This window comes from Oncorhynchus clarkii, unplaced genomic scaffold (assembly GCF_045791955.1).
Source record: "Oncorhynchus clarkii lewisi isolate Uvic-CL-2024 unplaced genomic scaffold, UVic_Ocla_1.0 unplaced_contig_14042_pilon_pilon, whole genome shotgun sequence".
In the NCBI taxonomy this organism is placed as follows: Eukaryota; Metazoa; Chordata; class Actinopteri; order Salmoniformes; family Salmonidae; genus Oncorhynchus; species Oncorhynchus clarkii.
In genome coordinates this window covers 1-20000 of record NW_027258112.1, presented here as the reverse complement: position 1 = coordinate 20000, position 20000 = coordinate 1, and the positions used below count along the sequence as shown (strand labels likewise).

Sequence of the window (20000 nt, the reverse complement as noted above, 5' to 3'; positions counted from 1 at the left end):
TAAAATAAAACACTGATTATTTATAGCGCTACATAATCAATAACGAGTATTGATTATGGCAATGGAATGCAACATATTCCTGATGTAGAGTCTCCCTGATGTAGGCTGTTACTATCTATTATCTATCCTTTACCCCTACCTACAGTATACTGCTGTTACTGTCTATTATCTATCCTTTACCCCTACCTACAGTATACTGCTGCTACTGTCTATTATCTATCCTTTACCTCTACCTACAGTATACTGCTGTTACTGTCTATTATCTATCCTTTACCCCTACCTACAGTATACTGCTGTTACTGTCTATTATCTATCCTTTACCCCTACCTACAGTATACTGCTGTTACTGTCTATTATCTATCCTTTACCCCTACCTACAGTATACTGCTGTTACTGTCTATTATCTATCCTTTACCCCTACCTACAGTATACTGCTGTTACTGTCTATTATCTATCCTTTACCCCTACCTACAGTATACTGCTGTTACTGTCTATTATCTATCCTTTACCCCTACCTACAGTATACTGCTGTTACTGTCTATTATCTATCCTTTACCCCTACCTACAGTATACTGCTGTTACTGTCTATTATCTATCCTTTACCCCTACCTACAGTATACTGCTGCTACTGTCTATTATCTATCCTTTACCCCTACCTACAGTATACTGCTGCTACTGTCTATTATCTATCCTTTACCCCTACCTACAGTATCCTGCTGCTACTGTCTATTATCTATCCTTTACCCCTACCTACAGTATACTGCTGTTACTGTCTATTATCTATCCTTTACCCCTATCTACAGCATACTGCTGTTACTGTCTATTATCTATCCTTTACCCCTACCTACAGTATCCTGCTGTTACTGTCTTATCTATCCTTTACCCCTACCTACGGTATACTGCTGTTACTGTCTATTATCTATCCTTTACCCCTACCTACAGTATACTGCTGTTACTGTCTATTATCTATCCTTTACCCCTACCTACAGTATACTGCTGCTACTGTCTATTATCTATCCTTTACCCCTACCTACAGTATCCTGCTGTTACTGTCTATTATCTATCCTTTACCCCTACCTACAGTATACTGCTGTTACTGTCTATTATCTATCCTTTACCCCTACCTACAGTATACTGCTGTTACTATCTATTATCTATCCTTTACCCCTACCTACAGTATACTGCTGTTACTGTCTATTATCTATCCTTAACCCCTACCTACATGTACATAGCTACCTCAATTACCTCGTACCCCTGCATATTGACTCAGTACTGGTACCCAGTGTATATACCCATGTTATCATTGACTCAGTACTGGTACCCAGTGTATATAGCCATGTTATCATTGACTCAGTTCTGGTACCCAGTGTATATAGCCATGTTATCATTGACTCAGTACTGGTACCCAGTGTATATACCCATGTTATCATTGACTCAGTACTGGTACCCCGTGTATATAGCCATGTTATCATTAACTCAGTACTGGTACCCAGTGTATAAAGCCCTCCACCATGTTTACCTGAGTTGGGATGTGACCATCTCTTACCTGGCTGGTCTCTGGGGCAGGTCTCTCCACCATGTTTACCTGAGTTGGGATGTGACCATCTCTTACCTGGCTGGTCTCTGGGGCAGGTCTCTCCACCATGTTTACCTGAGTTGGGATGTGACCATCTCTTACCTGGCTGGTCTCTGGGGCAGGTCTCTCCACCATGTTGGCTCGGAACAGTAGCTGCAGCAGGTGGACCTGGGCCACACTGAGGAAGAACTGCAGACTAGATGTTACGTTCACCTCCAGGGAGTGACCACACACCAGCACCTCCTGTTGGGACAGAGAGAGACTATATAAACACCAGCACCTCCTGTTGGGACAGAGAGAGAGACAATATAAACACCAGCACCTCCTGTTGGGACAGAGAGAGAGAGAATATAAACACCAGCACCTCCTGTTGGGACAGAGAGAGAGACAATATAAACACCATCACCTCCTGTTGGGACAGAGAGAGAGAGACAATATAAACACCATCACCTCCTGTTGGGACAGAGAGAGAGAGACAATATAAACACCAGCACCTCCTGTTGGGACAGAGAGAGAGAGACAATATAAACACCATCACCTCCTGTTGGGACAGAGAGAGAGAGACAATATAAACACCGTCACTTCCTGTTGGGACAGAGAGAGAGAGACAATATAAACACCGTCACTTCCTGTTGGGACAGAGAGAGAGAGACAATATAAACACTATCACTTCCTGTTGGGACAGAGAGAGAGACAAGGATAGCAGAACACAGCAGTAATATTAGGACCCCTGACCAGAGAAACCCTGACCCTGACCCTAACCCTGACCCTGACCCTGACCCTGATCCTAACCCTGACCCTGACCCTAACCCTGACCCTAACCCTGACCCTGACCAGAGAAACCCTGCGGCTGAGCATTTCATAGAGGCTCTGACCCTGACCGACCAGAGAAACCCTGCAGCTGAGCATTTCATAGAGGCTCTGACCCTAACCCTGACCCTGATCCTAACCCTGACCCTGACCCTGACCAGAGAAACCCTGCGGCTGAGCATTTCATAGAGGCTCTGACCCTGACCCTGACCCTGATCCTAACCCTGACCCTGACCCTGACCAGAGAAACCCTGCGGCTGAGCATTTCATAGAGGCTCTGACCCTGACCAGAGAAACCCTGCAGCTGAGCATTTCATAGAGGCTCTGACCCTAACCCTGACCCTGACCAGAGAAACCCAGCAGCTGAGCATTTCATAGAGGCTCTGACCCTAACCCTAACCCTGACCCTGACCCTAACCCTGACCCTGACCAGAGAAACCCTGCGGCTGAGCATTTCATAGAGGCTCTGACCCTAACCCTAACCCTGACCCTGATCCTAACCCTGACCCTGACCAGAGAAACCCTGCGGCTGAGCAATTCATAGAGGCTCTGACCCTAACCCTAACCCTGACCCTGATCCTAACCCTGACCCTGACCAGAGAAACCCTGCGGCTGAGCATTTCATAGAGGCTCTGACCCTGACCAGAGAAACCCTGCAGCTGAGCATTTCATAGAGGCTCTGACCCTAACCCTGACCCTGACCAGAGAAACCCAGCAGCTGAGCATTTCATAGAGGCTCTGACCCTAACCCTAACCCTAACCCTGACCCTAACCCTGACCCTGACCAGAGAAACCCTGCGGCTGAGCATTTCATAGAGGCTCTGACCCTAACCCTAACCCTGACCCTGACCAGAGAAACCCTGCGGCTGAGCATTTCATAGAGGCTCTGACCCTAACCCTAACCCTGACCCTGACCCTAACCCTGACCCTGACCAGAGAAACCCTGCGGCTGAGCATTTCATAGAGGCTCTGACCCTAACCCTAACCCTGACCCTGACCCTAACCCTGACCAGAGAAACCCTGCGGCTGAGCATTTCATAGAGGCTCTGACCCTAACCCTAACCCTGACCCTGACCCTAACCCTGACCCTGACCAGAGAAACCCTGCAGCTGAGCATTTCATAGAGGCTCGTCAAAACATGAACTCTTTGAGATACGTATCGAACATGTTTAGACTCCTAGGAGGCGGAGAACCTGATCATCTATAACTGAGAGGAGAACCTGATCCTCTATAACTGAGAGGAGAACCTGATCATCTATAACTGAGAGGAGAACCTGATCATCTATAACTGAGAAGAGAATTGATTTGGATTCACTGTTAGTCCACCGTGTCTCCTAGAGGTCTGAACCAGGAGGTTGATATCAGACCGTTTGTCCACTGTGTCTCCTAGAGGTCTGAACCAGGAGTTTGATATCAGACCGTTAGTCCACTGTGTCTCCTAGAGGTCTGAACCAAGAGTTTGATATCAGACCGTTTGTCCACTGTGTCTCCTAGAGGTCTGAACCAGGAGTTTGATATCAGACCGTTAGTCCACTGTGTCTCCTAGAGGTCTGAACCAGGAGTTTGATATCAGACCGTTAGTCCACTGTGTCTCCTAGAGGTCTGAACCAGGAGTTTGATATCAGACCGTTAGTCCACTGTGTCTCCTAGAGGTCTGAACCAGGAGGTTGATATCAGACCGTTAGTCCACTGTGTCTCCTAGAGGTCTGAACCAGGAGGTTGATATCAGATCGTTTCTTCCATTAATTTGAAGTCATTTGATTTGTCTTCACTTCCTTGGTCGTTGTGTAAATATATATTATGTTCTGGAACTACTACAGGTACCCATCTCATTGTTATTCAGTTATTAGTGATACACAAGTTGTTTTTTTGACCCATCATGCATCATGTCTGCAATGGTCATTGTCCAGCACCTATGTTTTTAAGGAATAAAACACTTTTCATATTGTTAATACCTCACTGTAAAGGTTCTGGGTTCATGTTTAAATCTCACTGTAAAGGTTCTGGGTTCATGTTGATACCTCACTGTAAAGGTTCTGGGTTCATGTTTAAACCTCACTGTAAAGGTTCTGGGTTCATGTTTAAACCTCACTGTAAAGGTTCTGGGTTCATGTTGATACCTCACTGTAAAGGTTCTGGGTTCATGTTTAAACCTCACTGTAAAGGTTCTGGGTTCATGTTTAAACCTCACTGTAAAGGTTCTGGGTTCATGTTTAAACCTCACTGTAAAGGTTCTGGGTTCATGTTAAAACCTCACTGTAAAGGTTCTGGGTTCATGTTGATACCTCACTGTAAAGGTTCTGGGTTCATGTTTAAACCTCACTGTAAAGGTTCTGGGTTCATGTTTAAACCTCACTGTAAAGGTTCTGGGTTCATGTTTAAACCTCACTGTAAAGGTTCTGGGTTCATGTTTAAACCTCACTGTAAAGGTTCTGGGTTCATGTTTAAACCTCACTGTAAAGGTTCTGGGTTCATGTTAAAACCTCACTGTAAAGGTTCTGGGTTCATGTTGATACCTCACTGTAAAGGTTCTGGGTTCATGTTTAAACCTCACTGTAAAGGTTCTGGGTTCATGTTTAAACCTCACTGTAAAGGTTCTGGGTTCATGTTGATACCTCACTGTAAAGGTTCTGGGTTCATGTTGATACCTCACTGTAAAGGTTCTGGGTTCATGTTTAAACCTCACTGTAAAGGTTCTGGGTTAATGTTTAAACCTCACTGTAAAGGTTCTGGGTTAATGTTTAAACCTCACTGTAAAGGTTCTGGGTTCATGTTAAAACCTCACTGTAAAGGTTCTGGGTTCATGTTGATACCTCACTGTAAAGGTTCTGGGTTCATGTTTAAACCTCATATTAAAGGTTCTGGGTTCATGTTTAAACCTCACTGTAAAGGTTATGGGTTCATGTTTAAACCTCATATTAAAGGTTCTGGGTTCATGTTTAAACCTCACTGGAAAGGTTCTGGGTTCATGTTTATATCTCACTGTAGAGGTTCTGGGTTCATGTTGATACCTCACTGTAAAGGTCCTGGGTTCATGGTTAAACCTCACTGTAAAGGTTCTGGGTTCATGTTAAAACCTCACTGTAAAGGTTCTGGGTTCATGTTTAAATCTCATATTACAGGTTCTGGGTTCATGTTTAAACCTCACTGTAAAGGTTCTGGGTTCATGTTTAAACCTCATATTAAAGGTTCTGGGTTCATGTTTAAACCTCACTGTAAAGGTTCTGGGTTAATGTTTAAACCTCACTGTAAAAGTTCTGGGTTCATGTTAAAACATCACTGTAAAGGTTCTGGGTTCATGTTTAAACCTCATATTAAAGGTTCTGGGTTCATGTTTAAACCTCACTGTAAAGGTTCTGGGTTCATGTTGATACCTCACTGTAAAGGTTCTGGGTTCATGTTTAAACCTCACTGTAAAGGTTCTGGGTTCATGTTGATACCTCACTGTAAAGGTTCTTGGTTCATGTTTAAACCTCACTGTAAAGGTTCTGGGTTCATGTTTAAACCTCACTGTAAAGGTTCTGGGTTCATGTTGATACCTCACTGTAAAGGTTCTGGGTTCATGTTTAAACCTCACTGTAAAGGTTCTGGGATCATGTTGATACATCACTGTAAAGGTTCTGGGTTCATGTTTAAACCTCATATTAAAGGTTCTGGGTTCATGTTTAAACCTCACTGTAAAGGTTCTGGGTTCATGTTTAAACCTCACTGTAAAGGTTCTGGGTTCATGTTTAAACCTCACTGTAAAGGTTCTGGGTTCATGTTAAAACCTCACTGTAAAGGTTCTGGGTTCATGTTTAAACCTCACTGTAAAGGTTCTGGGTTCATGTTTAAACCTCACTGTAAAGGTTCTGGGTTCATGTTTAAACCTCACTGTAAAGGTTCTGGGTTCATGTTGATACCTCACTGTAAAGGTTCTGGGTTCATGTTTAAACCTCACTGTAAAGGTTCTGGGTTCATGTTTAAACCTCACTGTAAAGGTTCTGGGTTCATGTTTAAACCTCACTGTAAAGGTTCTGGGTTCATGTTTAAACCTCACTGTAAAGGTTCTGGGTTCATGTTTAAACCTCATTTTAAAGGTTCTGGGTTCATGTTTAAACCTCCAGTAAAGGTTCTGGGTTCATGTTGATACCTCACTGTAAAGGTTCTGGGTTAATCTTTAAACCTCACTGTAAAGGTTCTGGGTTCATGTTTATACCTCACTGTAAAGGTTCTGGGTTCATGTTAAAACCTCATATTAAAGGTTCTGGGTTCATGTTTAAACCTCACTGTAAAGGTTCTGGGTTCATGTTTAAACCTCACTGTAAAGGTTCTGGGTTCATGTTTAAACCTCATATTAAAGGTTCTGGGTTCATGTTTAAACCTCACTGTAAAGGTTCTGGGTTCATGTTGATACCTCACTGTAAAGGTTCTGGGTTAATCTTTAAACCTCACTGTAAAGGTTCTGGGTTCATGTTTATACCTCACTGTAAAGGTTCTGGGTTCATGTTAAAACCTCATATTAAAGGTTCTGGGTTCATGTTTAAACCTCACTGTAAAGGTTCTGGGTTCATGTTTAAACCTCACTGTAAAGGTTCTGGGTTCATGTTTAAACCTCACTGTAAAGGTTCTGGGTTCATGTTTAAACCTCACTGTAAAGGTTCTGGGTTCATGTTTAAACCTCACTGTAAAGGTTCTGGGTTCATGTTTAAACCTCACTGTAAAGGTTCTGGGTTCATGTTAACACCTCACTGTAAAGGTTCTGGGTTCATGTTGATACCTCACTGTAAAGGTGGTTCTGGGTTCATGTTTAAACCTCACTTTAAAGGTGGTTCTGGGTTCATGTTTAAACCTCACTGTAAAGGTGGTTCTGGGTTCATGTTGATACCTCACTGTAAAGGTGGTTCTGGGTTCATGTTTAAACCTCACTGTAAAGGTGGTTCTGGGTTCATGTTTAAACCTCACTGTAAAGGTTCTGGGTTCATGTTTAAACCTCACTGTAAAGGTGGTTCTGGGTTAATGGAGTCTCATACTAACCTCCACTTGTCTGTTGTCAGGGGATCTGGGCTTGCTGAATATGATGGCAGGTGCTGCTGTCACTCTGACAGAGAAGTCCGTCAGGATGGGGGTGAGGATGGCTCTCCTCTCCTGGTGTCTCCTGATACTGGGGGTGGGGGGGACGGGGGGACGGGACAGAGAGAGAGTTCAGGATGGGGGTGAGGATGGCTCTCCTCTCTTGGTGTCTCCTGATACTGGGGGTGGGGGAGAACAGAGAGAGTCAGGATGGGGGTGAGGATGGCTCTCCTCTCTTGGTGTCTCCTGATACTGGGGGTGAACAGAGAGAGAGGTCAGGATGGGGGTGAGGATGGCTCTCCTCTCTTGGTGTCTCCTGATACTGGGGGTGGGGGAGAACAGAGAGAGTCAGGATGGGGGTGAGGATGGCTCTCCTCTCCTGGTGTCTCCTGATACTGGGGGTGGGGGAGAACAGAGAGAGAGGTCAGGATGGGGGTGAGGATGGCTCTCCTCTCCTGGTGTCTCCTGATACTGGGGGTGGGGGAGAACAGAGAGAGAGGTCAGGATGGGGGTGAGGATGGCTCTCCTCTCCTGGTGTCTCCTGATACTGGGGGTGGGGTGGGGGGGGGGGGGGAAGAACAGAGAAAGATGTCAGGATGGGGGTGAGGATGGCTCTCCTCTCCTGGTGTCTCCTGATACTGGGGGTGGGGGGGGGGGGGACAGAGAGAGAGGTCAGGATGGGGGTGAGGATGGCACACACTCCACAGGGTCCAACCTGTGGAATATGTCTGTACCTAACCTCTACAATACCACACACTCCACAGGGTCCAACCTGTGGAATATGTCCTCTACAATACCACACACTCCACAGGGTCCAACCTGTGGAATATGTCCTCTACAATACCACACACTCCACAGGGTTCAACCTGTGGAATATGTCCTCTACAATACCACACACTCCACAGGGTTCAACATGTGGAATATGTCTGTAACTAACCTCTACAATACCACACACTCCACAGGGTTCAACCTGTGGAATATGTCCTCTACAATACCACACACTCCACAGGGTCCAACCTGTGGAATATGTCTGTAACTAACCTCTACAATACCACACACTCCACAGGGTCCAACCTGTGGAATATGTCTGTACCTAACCTCTACAATACCACACACTCCACAGGGTCCAACCTGTGGAATATGTCCTCTACAATACCACACACTCCACAGGGTCCAACCTGTGGAATATGTCCTCTACAATACCACACACTTCACAGGGTCCAACCTGTGGAATATGTCCTCTACAATACCACACACTCCACAGGGTCCAAACTGTGGAATATGTCCTCTACAATACCACACACTCCACAGGGTCCAACCTGTGGAATATGTCTGTAACTAACCTCTACAATACCACACACTCCACAGGGTCCAACCTGTGGAATATGTCTGTAACTAACCTCTACAATACCACACACTCCACAGGGTCCAACCTGTGGAATATGTCCTCTACAATACCACACACTCCACAGGGTCCAACCTGTGGAATATGTCCTCTACAATACCACACACTCCACAGGGTCCAACCTGTGGAATATGTCTGTAACTAACCTCTACAATACCACACACTCCACAGGGTCCAACCTGTGGAATATGTCCTCTACAATACCACACACTCCACAGGGTCCAACCTGTGGAATATGTCTGTACCTAACCTCTACAATACCACACACTCCACAGGGTCCAACCTGTGGAATATGTCCTCTACAATACCACACACTCCACAGGGTCCAACCTGTGGAATATGTCCTCTACAATACCACACACTCCACAGAGTCCAACCTGTGGAATATGTCCTCTACAATACCACACACTTCACAGGGTCCAACCTGTGGAATATGTCTGTACCTAACCTCTACAATACCACACACTCCACAGGGTCCAACCTGTGGAATATGTCTGTAACTAACCTCTACAATACCACACACTACACAGGGTCCGACCTGTGGAATATGTCCTCTACAATACCACACACTCCACAGGGTCCAACCTGTGGAATATGTCTGTAACTGACCTCTACAATACCACACACTCCACAGGGTCCAACCTGTGGAATATGTCCTCTACAATACCACACACTCCACAGGGTTCAACCTGTGGAATATGTCCTCTACAATACCACACACTCCACAGGGTCCAACCTGTGGAATATGTCCTCTACAATACCACACACTCCACAGGGTTCAACATGTGGAATATGTCCTCTACAATACCACACACTCCACAGGGTCCAACCTGTGGAATATGTCTGTAACTGACCTCTACAATACCACACACTCCACAGGGTCCAACCTGTGGAATATGTCCTCTACAATACCACACACTCCACAGGGTCCAACCTGTGGAATATGTCCTCTACAATACCACACACTCCACAGGGTTCAACATGTGGAATATGTCCTCTACAATACCACACACTCCACAGGGTCCAACCTGTGGAATATGTCTGTAACTAACCTCTACAATACCACACACTCCACAGGGTCCAACCTGTGGAATATGTCCTCTACAATACCACACACTCCACAGGGTCCAACCTGTGGAATATGTCTGTAACTAACCTCTACAATACCACACACTCCACAGGGTCCAACCTGTGGAATATGTCCTCTACAATACCACACACTCCACAGGGTCCAACCTGTGGAATATGTCTGTAACTAACCTCTACAATACCACACACTCCACAGGGTCCAACCTGTGGAATATGTCTGTAACTAACCTCTACAATACCACACACTCCACAGGGTCCAACCTGTGGAATATGTCTGTAACTAACCTCTACAATACCACACACTACACAGGGTCCAACCTGTGGAATATGTCCTCTACAATACCACACACTCCACAGGGTCCAACCTGTGGAATATGTCCTCTACAATACCACACACTCCACAGGGTCCAACCTGTGGAATATGTCTGTAACTAACCTCTACAATACCACACACTCCACAGGGTCCAACCTGTGGAATATGTCCTCTACAATACCACACACTCCACAGGGTCCAACCTGTGGAATATGTCCTCTACAATACCACACACTCCACAGGGTCCAACCTGTGGAATATGTGTGTACCTGGGCAGTTCCTACTTCAGCTCCAACACAGTGACGCTGGAAGCGAGACGGGGGGGTGTGTTAGAAGCGGAGGGAGACGTTATTTTTGACAAGCCTCTATTTATAAGACACACAAAAAGACCTCAACTTAAGATCATTTAAAACAACAAAAAAACCTTTACTCCTATTTTCATTCATTCCAACAATCAAGCTCTATATTTGTGGGAAACATTTATAGACAAACAGCAGCAAAAAACTAATATATACAAGCGATCGGTAGAAGACGGTGTTAATTACCACATCTGTTGCCTCTATTAAAACAACCAAACTGCGGAGCCTCCGATACTGCCACAGAGCCAGGAGGATTACAGCAGAACGATTCCTAGGTGGCCCTACGGTACTGTTCTGACATTCACTGTGTGTGTTACCCGTATCCTCGGGGGGAGGCAGGCCAGATCACTGTTTCTCTGAGAGTTACTTTGAGTGGGCTGATTTCCCGAGGAGGTGGAATGATCTGGGAGACAGAGAGAGAGGGTCCTAAGAGGTTCTGGGTAATCTCCTTCAGAGTTACAGTGAAACAGTGAGTGTCCCGTTGCATGGGACAGGTGCCATCCCTCACCACAGAGAGAGAGAGAGAGAGAGAGCAGAGAGAGAGAGAGAGAGCAGAGAGACAGAGAGAGAGAGCAGATAGCGAGAGAGCGAGAGACAGAGAGCAGAGAGCGAGAGAGCGAGAGACAGAGAGACAGAGAGACAGAGAGACAGAAAGAGAGCAGAGGGAGAGAGAGACAGAGGGAGAGAGAGGAAGAGAGAGAGAGAGAGAGCAGAGGGAGATTGAGAGAGAGCAGAGGGAGAGAGAGAGAGAGAGACAGAGAGAGAGAGAGAGACAGAGAGACAGAAGGAGAGCAGAGGGAGAGAGAGACAGAGGAAGAGAGAGAGAGAGAGAGCAGAGGGAGAGAGAGAGAGAGCAGAGGGAGAGAAAGAGAGAGAGAGAGACAGAGAGAGAGAGAGAGCAGAGGGAGAGAGAGAGAGAGAGACAGAGAGAGAGAGCAGAAGGAGAGAGAGAGAGAGAGAGAGAGAGAGAGAGAGAGAGAGAGAGAGAGAGAGAGAGAACCGGCTCAGTTTCCTAACTTCCCAGGGAAGATACTGTGTACAGTACATCTGCAGTGGTATAAAGTACTTAAATATAAAATACTATAAAGTACTACTGAAGTTGTGTTTTGGGGTTTCTGTACTTTACTATTTTTGACAGCTTTTACTTTTACTCCACTACATTCTTAAAGAAAATAAAGTACTTTTTTACTCCTTTCATTTTCCCTGAAACCCAAAAGCATTCGTTACATTTAGAATGTTTAGCAGGACAGGAAATGGTCCAATTCACACACTTATCAAGAGGTCCTCCCTACTGCCTCTGATCTGGAGGACTCACTACACAGAGAACATCCCTGGTCATCCCTACTGTCTCTGATCTGGAGGACTCACTAAACAGAGAACATCCCTGGTCATCCCTACTGCCTCTGATCTGGAGGACTCACTAAACAGAGAACATCCCTGGTCATCCCTACTGCCTCTGATCTGGAGGACTCACTAAACAGAGAACATCCCTGGTCATCCCTACTGCCTCTGATCTGGAGGACTCACTAAACAGAGAACATCCCTGGTCCATCCCTACTGCCTCTGATCTGGAGGACTCACTACACAGAGAACATCCCTGGTCATCCCTACTGCTTCTGATCTGGAGGACTCACTAAACAGAGAACATCCCTGGTCATCCCTACTGCCTCTGATCTGGAGGACTCACTAAACAGAGAACATCCCTGGTCATCCCTACTGCCTCTGATCTAGAGGACTCACTAAACAGAGAACATCCCTGGTCCATCCCTACTGCCTCTGATCTGGAGGACTCACTACACAGAGAACATCCCTGGTCATCCCTACTGCCTCTGATCTGGAGGACTCACTAAACAGAGAACATCCCTGGTCATCCCTACTGCCTCTGATCTGGAGGACTCACTAGACAGAGAACATCCCTGGTCATCCCTACTGCCTCTGATCTGGAGGACTCACTAGACAGAGAACATCCCTGGTCATCCCTACTGCCTCTGATCTGGAGGACTCACTAAACAGAGAACATCCCTGGTCATCCCTACTGCCTCTGATCTGGAGGACTCACTAGACAGAGAACATCCCTGGTCATCCCTACTGCCTCTGATCTGGAGGACTCACTAGACAGAGAACATCCCTGGTCATCCCTACTGCCTCTGATCTGGAGGACTCACTAAACAGAGAACATCCCTGGTCATCCCTACTGCCCCTGATCTGGAGGACTCACTAAACAGAGAACATCCCTGGTCATCCCTACTGCCTCTGATCTGGAGGACTCACTAAACAGAGAACATCCCTGGTCATCCCTACTGCCTCTGATCTGGAGGACTCACTAAACAGAGAACATCCCTGGTCATCCCTACTGTCTCTGATCTGGAGGACTCACTTAACAGAGAACATCCCTGGTCATCCCTACTGCCTCTGATCTGGAGGACTCACTAAACAGAGAACATCCCTGGTCATCCCTACTGCCTCTGATCTGGAGGACTCACTAAACAGAGAACATCCCTGGTCATCCCTACTGCCTCTGATCTGGAGGACTCACTAAACAGAGAACATCCCTGGTCATCCCTACTGTCGCTGATCTGGAGGACTCACTAAACAGAGGACATCCCTGGTCATCCCTACTGTCGCTGATCTGGAGGACTCACTAAACAGAGAACATCCTTGGTCATCCCTACTAGCCTCTGATCTGGTGGACTCACTAAACAGAGAACATCCCTGGTCATCCCTACTGCCTCTGATCTGGAGGACTCACTAAACAGAGAACATCCCTGGTCCATCCCTACTGCCTCTGATCTGGAGGACTCACTAAACAGAGAACATCCCTGGTCATCCCTACTGCCTCTGATCTGGAGGACTCACTAAACAGAGAACATCCCTGGTCATCTACTGCCTCTGATCTGGAGGACTCACTAAACAGAGAACATCCCTGGTCATCCCTACTGCCTCTGATCTGGAGGACTCACTAAACAGAGAACATCCCTAGTGTTCCCTGGTTATCTGTAAATGATGTCTGAGTGATGGAGTGTTCCCTGGTTATCTGTTAATGATGTCTGAGTGATGGAGTGTTCCCTGGTTATCTGTAAATGATGTCTGAGTGATGGAGTGTTCCCTGGTTATCTGTAAATGATGTCTGAGTGATGGAGTGTTCCCTGGTTATCTGTAAATGATGTCTGAGTGATGGAGTGTTCCCTGGTTATCTGTTAATGATGTCTGAGTGATGGAGTGTTCCCCTGGTTATCTGTAAATGATGTCTGAGTGATGGAGTGTTCCCCTGGTTATCTGTAAATGATGTCTGAGTGATGGAGTGTTCCCCTGGTTATCTGTTAATTATGTCTGAGTGATGGAGTGTTCTCTGGTTATCTGTTAATGATGTCTGATTGATGGAGTGTTCCCTGGTTATCTGTAAATGATGTCTGAGTGATGGAGTGTTCCCCAACTCTATTGGCTGGGCTCAGCTCTGACCTCAACTCTATTGGCTGGGCTCAGCTCTGACCTCAACTCTATTGGCTGGGCTCAGCTCTGACCTCAACTCTATTGGCTGGGCTCAGCTCTGACACCAACTCTATTGGCTGGGCTCAGCTCTGACACCAACTCTATTGGCTGGGCTCAGCTCTGACACCAACTCTATTGGCTGGGCTCAGCTCTGACACCAACTCTATTGGCTGGGCTCAGCTCTGACACCAACTCTATTGGCTGGGCTCAGCTCTGACACCAACTCTATTGGCTGGGCTCAGCTCTGACCTCAACTCTATTGGCTGGGCTCAGCTCTGACCTCAACTCTATTGGCTGGGCTCAGCTCTGACCTCAACTCTATTGGCTGGGCTCAGCTCTGACCTCAACTCTATTGGCTGGGCTCAGCTCTGACACCAACTCTATTGGCTGGGCTCAGCTCTGACCTCAACTCTATTGGCTGGGCTCAGCTCTGACCTCAACTCTATTGGCTGGGCTCAGCTCTGACCTCAACTCTATTGGCTGGGCTCAGCTCTGACACCAACTCTATTGGCTGGGCTCAGCTCTGACCTCAACTCTATTGGCTGGGCTCAGCTCTGACCTCAACTCTATTGGCTGGGCTCAGCTCTGACACCAACTCTATTGGCTGGGCTCAGCTCTGACCTCAACTCTATTGGCAAAAAGAGGAGTCCTACACACTGAAGCACTGTGTGTGTGTGTCTCTCAGTGTGTGTGTGTCTCTCTCAGTGTGTGTGTGTCTCTCTCAGTGTGTGTGTGTCTCTCTTAGTGTGTGTGTGTCTCTCTCAGTGTGTGTGTGTCTCTCTCAGTGTGTGTGTGTGTCTCTCTCAGTGTGTGTGTGTGTCTCTCTTAGTGTGTGTGTGTCTCTCTCAGTGTGTGTGTGTCTCTCTCAGTGTGTGTGTGTCTCTCTCAGTGTGTGTGTCTCAGTGTGTGTCTCTCTCTTAGTGTGTGTGTGTCTTTCAGTGTGTGTGTGTCTCTCTTAGTGTGTGTGTGTCTTTCAGTGTGTGTGTGTCTCTCAGTGTGTGTGTGTCTCAGTGTGTGTGTGTCTTTCAGTGTGTGTGTCTCTCAGTGTGTGTGTGTCTCTTTCAGTGTGTGTGTGTCTCTCTTAGTGTGTGTGTGTCTCTCTCAGTGTGTGTGTGTCTCGTCTCAGTGTGTGTGTGTCTCTTTCAGTGTGTGTGTCTCTCAGTGTGTGTGTGTCTTTCAGTGTGTGTCTCTCTTAGTGTGTGTGTGTCTCTCTTAGTGTGTGTGTGTCTTTCAGTGTGTGTGTGTCTCTCAGTGTGTGTGTGTCTTTCAGTGTGTGTGTCTCTCAGTGTGTGTGTGTCTCAGTGTGTGTGTGTCTCTGTGTGTGTCTGTGTGTGTGTGTGTGTGTGTGTGACTATGTGTCTCTCAGTGTGTGTCTCTCTCAGTGTGTGTGTGTGTGACTGTGCCTCTCTCAGTGTGTGTGTGTGTGTGACTGTGCCTCTCTCAGTGTGTCTCTCAGTGTGTGTCTCCCTCAGTGTGTGTGTGTGTGTGTGTGTGTGTGTGAGTGACAGTGCATCTCCATGGTTACGCGGCTTGCTGCTCTATTCTAATGTATTTCTATCTGACAGGGAACTCATCAGGAATGCCTTTCAGCGACGCCGGGGATTCTGGGTCCTTCTGAAAACACACAGCTGAAAAAACCAGCCAAGTCAAACAGGCCGTAAAACGGCTGCTTGTTTTAGCTCCCGGTTCTCTATGAAACATGACGGGCTTTGTAATTATGAGTCTGTACGGGGGGAACCAAGCAGACTAGTACCCTATACCCTATGTAGTGTACTACGTCTGACCAGAGCCCTATGGACCCAGGCCGTAAAACGTCTGCTTGTTTTAGCTCCCGGGTCTCTATGAAACATGACGGGCTTTGTAATTATGAGTCTGTACGGGAAAGCTGCACGAACCGGAGGGAACCAAGCAGATGAGTGGCCCAAATAGTACCCTATACCCTATGTAGTGCACTACGTTTGACCAGAGCCCTATGGGCCCAGTAGTGCACTACATTAGACCAGAGCCCTATGGACCCAGTAGTGCACTACATTAGACCAGAGCCCTATGGGCCCAGTAGTGCACTACATTAGACCAGAGCCCTCTGGACCCAGTAGTGCACTACATTAGACCAGAGCCCTATGGACCCAGTAGTGCACTACATTCATTAGACCAGAGCCCTATGGACCCAGTAGTGCACTACATTAGACCAGAGCCCTATGGGCCCAGTAGTGCACTACGTCTGACCAGAGCCCTATGGACCCAGTAGTGCACTACCTTAGACCAGAGCCCTACGGGCCCAGTAGTGCACTACGTCTGACCAGAGCCCTATGGGCCCAGTAGTGGACTACATTAGACCAGAGCCCTATGGACCCAGTAGTGCACTACATTAGACCAGAGCCCTACGGGCCCAGTAGTGCACTACCTTAGACCAGAGCCCTACGGGCCCAGTAGTGCACTACATTAGACCAGAGCCCTATGGGCCCAGTAGTGCACTACGTTAGACCAGAGCCCTATGGACCCAGTAGTGCACTACATCTGACCAGAGCCCTATTTGGGACTCACAGTCGGTCACTGAGCCTTGTTGAACCTCACCATTTGATCACACAGAGCACCTCCCTCTACCACCTGAACATCTGACAGGATGTGATGCGATCAGCCAACCAAGTCGTAACACATCCTGTTACCTACTAGTTACAACACTCGGATTCAGAGATTTACTGATTGGTAGAATCAGATGTGTTTCTGCCTGGCTGGGACAAAACCCTGCACCCTGCACCCACACTGGCCTGGTGCAGATATGATTGGCCACCTTGGTACTAAGATGTGGTTAGGTACTTCCTTATTGGATCGTTGTACCCAGTAGTCTGTCCTGATTGGATAGTTGTACCCAGTAGTCTGTACTGATTGGGTAGTTATACCCAGTAGTCTGTCCTGATTGGTTAGTTGTACCCAGTAGTGTGTCCTTATTGGATAGTTGTACCCAGTAGTCTGTCCTGATTGGTTAGTTATACCCAGTAGTCTCTCCTGATTGGTTAGTTATACCCAGTAATCTGTCCTGATTGGTTAGTTATACCCAGTAGTCTGTCCTGATTGGTTAGTTATACCCAGTAGTCTGCCGTGATTGGTTGTGTACCTGCTGGCCATGTTCCATTCTAGGGCAGGGTTCTGTGAGTTCCTCTCTGTCTCGGTGGACACGCCCCCCTTAGACCCCTCCTTCTCTGGTTTGAGCTGCTCCCATTGGGCGGTACCGATGTTGATGGACTGCAGATCCAGCTGGTACTGACGGTCCTCCACCTCTGACCCCGGGTCGCGCAGGATGCCCAGGTTCAACGCTCGCCTGGGGGAGGAAAACAGGGAGAGGGAGAGAGACGTTATGAGGTTAAACAGCCACAATAACATCACCTGAAACAGACCGGAACGCAGACCGGTCAGACCTCTGACATCATAGGTACCACCTCTGTCATGTGATCAGCATTACCCATCACCCCCTGGGGCTCATTCGGGTTTGTTATAGTGCATGGGAATCAGTCAGTTCCCTGACCTATGATGACACCACTTCTGAACACAGAGAGACTCATTTGTTGCATAATGTAGCTGTTACCATGGCTACCCGCGGTTGTTTCAGCTCGCTACCTCCACACTAACCAACAGTCACAGTCAATAGAGGCAAGACGACACAGTGTCAGCTGACCGAACCACTGAGCCTGCAGAGCCGTGGTTGGTTTATAATGTGATGTGACCAGACCAGTCAGAGTCTACCCTGGGTGGGCAGTAGACTACCTCTGACTGAACCTCTCCCAGTGTGTAGACTACCTCTGACTGAACCTCTCCCAGTGTGTAGACTACCTCTGACTGAACCTCTCCCAGTGTGTAGACTACCTCTGACTGAACCTCTCCCAGTGTGTAGACTACCTCTGACTGAACCTCTCCCAGTGTGTAGACTACCTCTGACTGAACCTCTCCCAGTGTGTAGACTACCTCTCACTGAACCTCTCCCAGTGTGTAGACTACCTCCTACTGAACCTCTCCCAGTGTGTAGACTACCTCTGACTGAACCTCTCCCAGTGTGTAGACTACCTCTTACTGAACCTCTCCCAGTGTGTAGACTACCTCTGACTGAACCTCTCCCAGTGTGTAGACTACCTCTGACTGAACCTCTCCCAGTGTGTAGACTACCTCTGACTGAACCTCTCCCAGTGTGTAGACTACCTCTGACTGAACCTCTCCCAGTGTGTAGGCTACCTCTGACTGAACCTCTCCCAGTGTGTAGACTACCTCTGACTGAACCTCTCCCAGCATGTAGACTACCTCTGACTGAACATCTCCCAGTGTGTAGACTACCTCTGACTGAACCTCTCCCAGCATGTAGACTACCTCTGACTGAACCTCTCCCAGTGTGTAGACTACCTCTCACTGAACATCTCCCAGTGTGTAGACTACCTCTGACTGAACCTCTCCCAGTGTGTAGACTACCTCTGACTGAACCTCTCCCAGTGTGTAGACTACCTCTGACTGAACCTCTCCCAGTGTGTAGACTACCTCTTACTGAACCTCTCCCAGTATGTAGACTACCTCTGACTGAACCTCTCCCAGTATGTAGACTACCTCTGACTGAACCTCTCCCAGTGTGTAGACTACCTCTGACTGAACCTCTCCCAGTGTGTAGACTACCTCTGACTGAACCTCTCCCAGTGTGTAGACTACCTCTCACTGAACCTCTCCCAGTGTGTAGACTACCTCTCACTGAACCTCTCCCAGTGTGTAGACTACCTCTCACTGAACCTCTCCCAGTGTGTAGACTACCTCTCACTGAACCTCTCCCAGTGTGTAGACTACCTCTCACTGAACCTCTCCCAGTATGTAGGCTACTTCTCCCAGTATGTAGACTACCTCTGACTGAACCTCTCCCAGTGTGTAGACTACCTCTGACTGAACCTCTCCCAGTGTGTAGACTACCTCTTACTGAACATCTCCCAGTGTGTAGACTACCTCTCACTGAACCTCTCCCAGTGTGTAGACTACCTCTTACTGAACATCTCCCAGTGTGTAGACTACCTCTGACTGAACCTCTCCCAGTGTGTAGACTACCTCTCACTGAACCTCTCCCAGTGTGTAGACTACCTGTCACTGAACCTCTCCCAGTATGTAGACTACCTCTCACTAAACCTCTCCCAGGATGTAGAATACCTCTCCCAGTATGTAGACTATCTCTCCCAGTATGTAGACTACCTCTCCCAGTATGTAGACTACCTCTCCCAGTATGTAGACTACTTCTCCCAGGATGTAGACTACTTCTCCCAGTATGTAGACTACCTCTCCCAGTATGTAGACTACCTCTCCCAGTATGTAGACTACCTCTCCCAGTATGTAGAATACCTCTCCCAGTATGTAGACTACCTCTCCCAGTATGTAGACTACCTCTCCCAGTATGTAGACTACCTCCCACTGAACCTCTCCCAGGATGTAGACTACCTCTCCCAGGATGTAGACTACCTCTCCCAGGATGTAGACTACCTCTCCCAGTATGTAGACTACCTCCCACTGAACCTCTCCCAGGATGTAGACTACCTCTCCCAGGATGTAGACTACCTCTCCCAGGATGTAGACTACCTCTCCCAGTATGTAGACTACCTGTCACTGAACCTCTCCCAGGATGTAGACTACCTCTCCCAGTATGTAGACTACTTATACAAACTGTACCAGAACAGAACAGAGCAGAGCAGCAGATCTAGATATATCACAGAGGGCATTAGATTTAATTTCTCTCCCCATTTGAAGTTCTCTACCCTGTAGAGAGATGAAGAGCCAAGAAACAATGAAGTCATGTTGAGAAGACATGATCCCAGATCCTGTTGAATTCATGTAAAGATGAAGGAATCAGAATGTACATCTATCTACATATGACATCAGAGCATCTCTGTCTGT

General features: G+C 47.4%; 1 protein-coding gene across 1 annotated transcript in view; it reads right to left on the bottom strand.

The window, feature by feature from the left end:
* LOC139395700 (intermembrane lipid transfer protein VPS13B-like) overlaps positions 1-17474 on the bottom strand; it is a 105359-nt gene extending 87885 nt beyond the window's left edge. The window contains exons 1-3 of the mRNA XM_071143038.1: positions 17209-17474; positions 7403-7529; positions 1679-1819 (exon numbers count right to left, since the gene is read on the bottom strand). Coding sequence (XP_070999139.1) covers positions 1679-1819; positions 7403-7529; positions 17209-17474 — 534 coding nt within the window. The remainder of the gene's footprint in view (positions 1-1678; positions 1820-7402; positions 7530-17208) is intronic.
* Positions 17475-20000: the final 2526 nt, after the last annotated feature.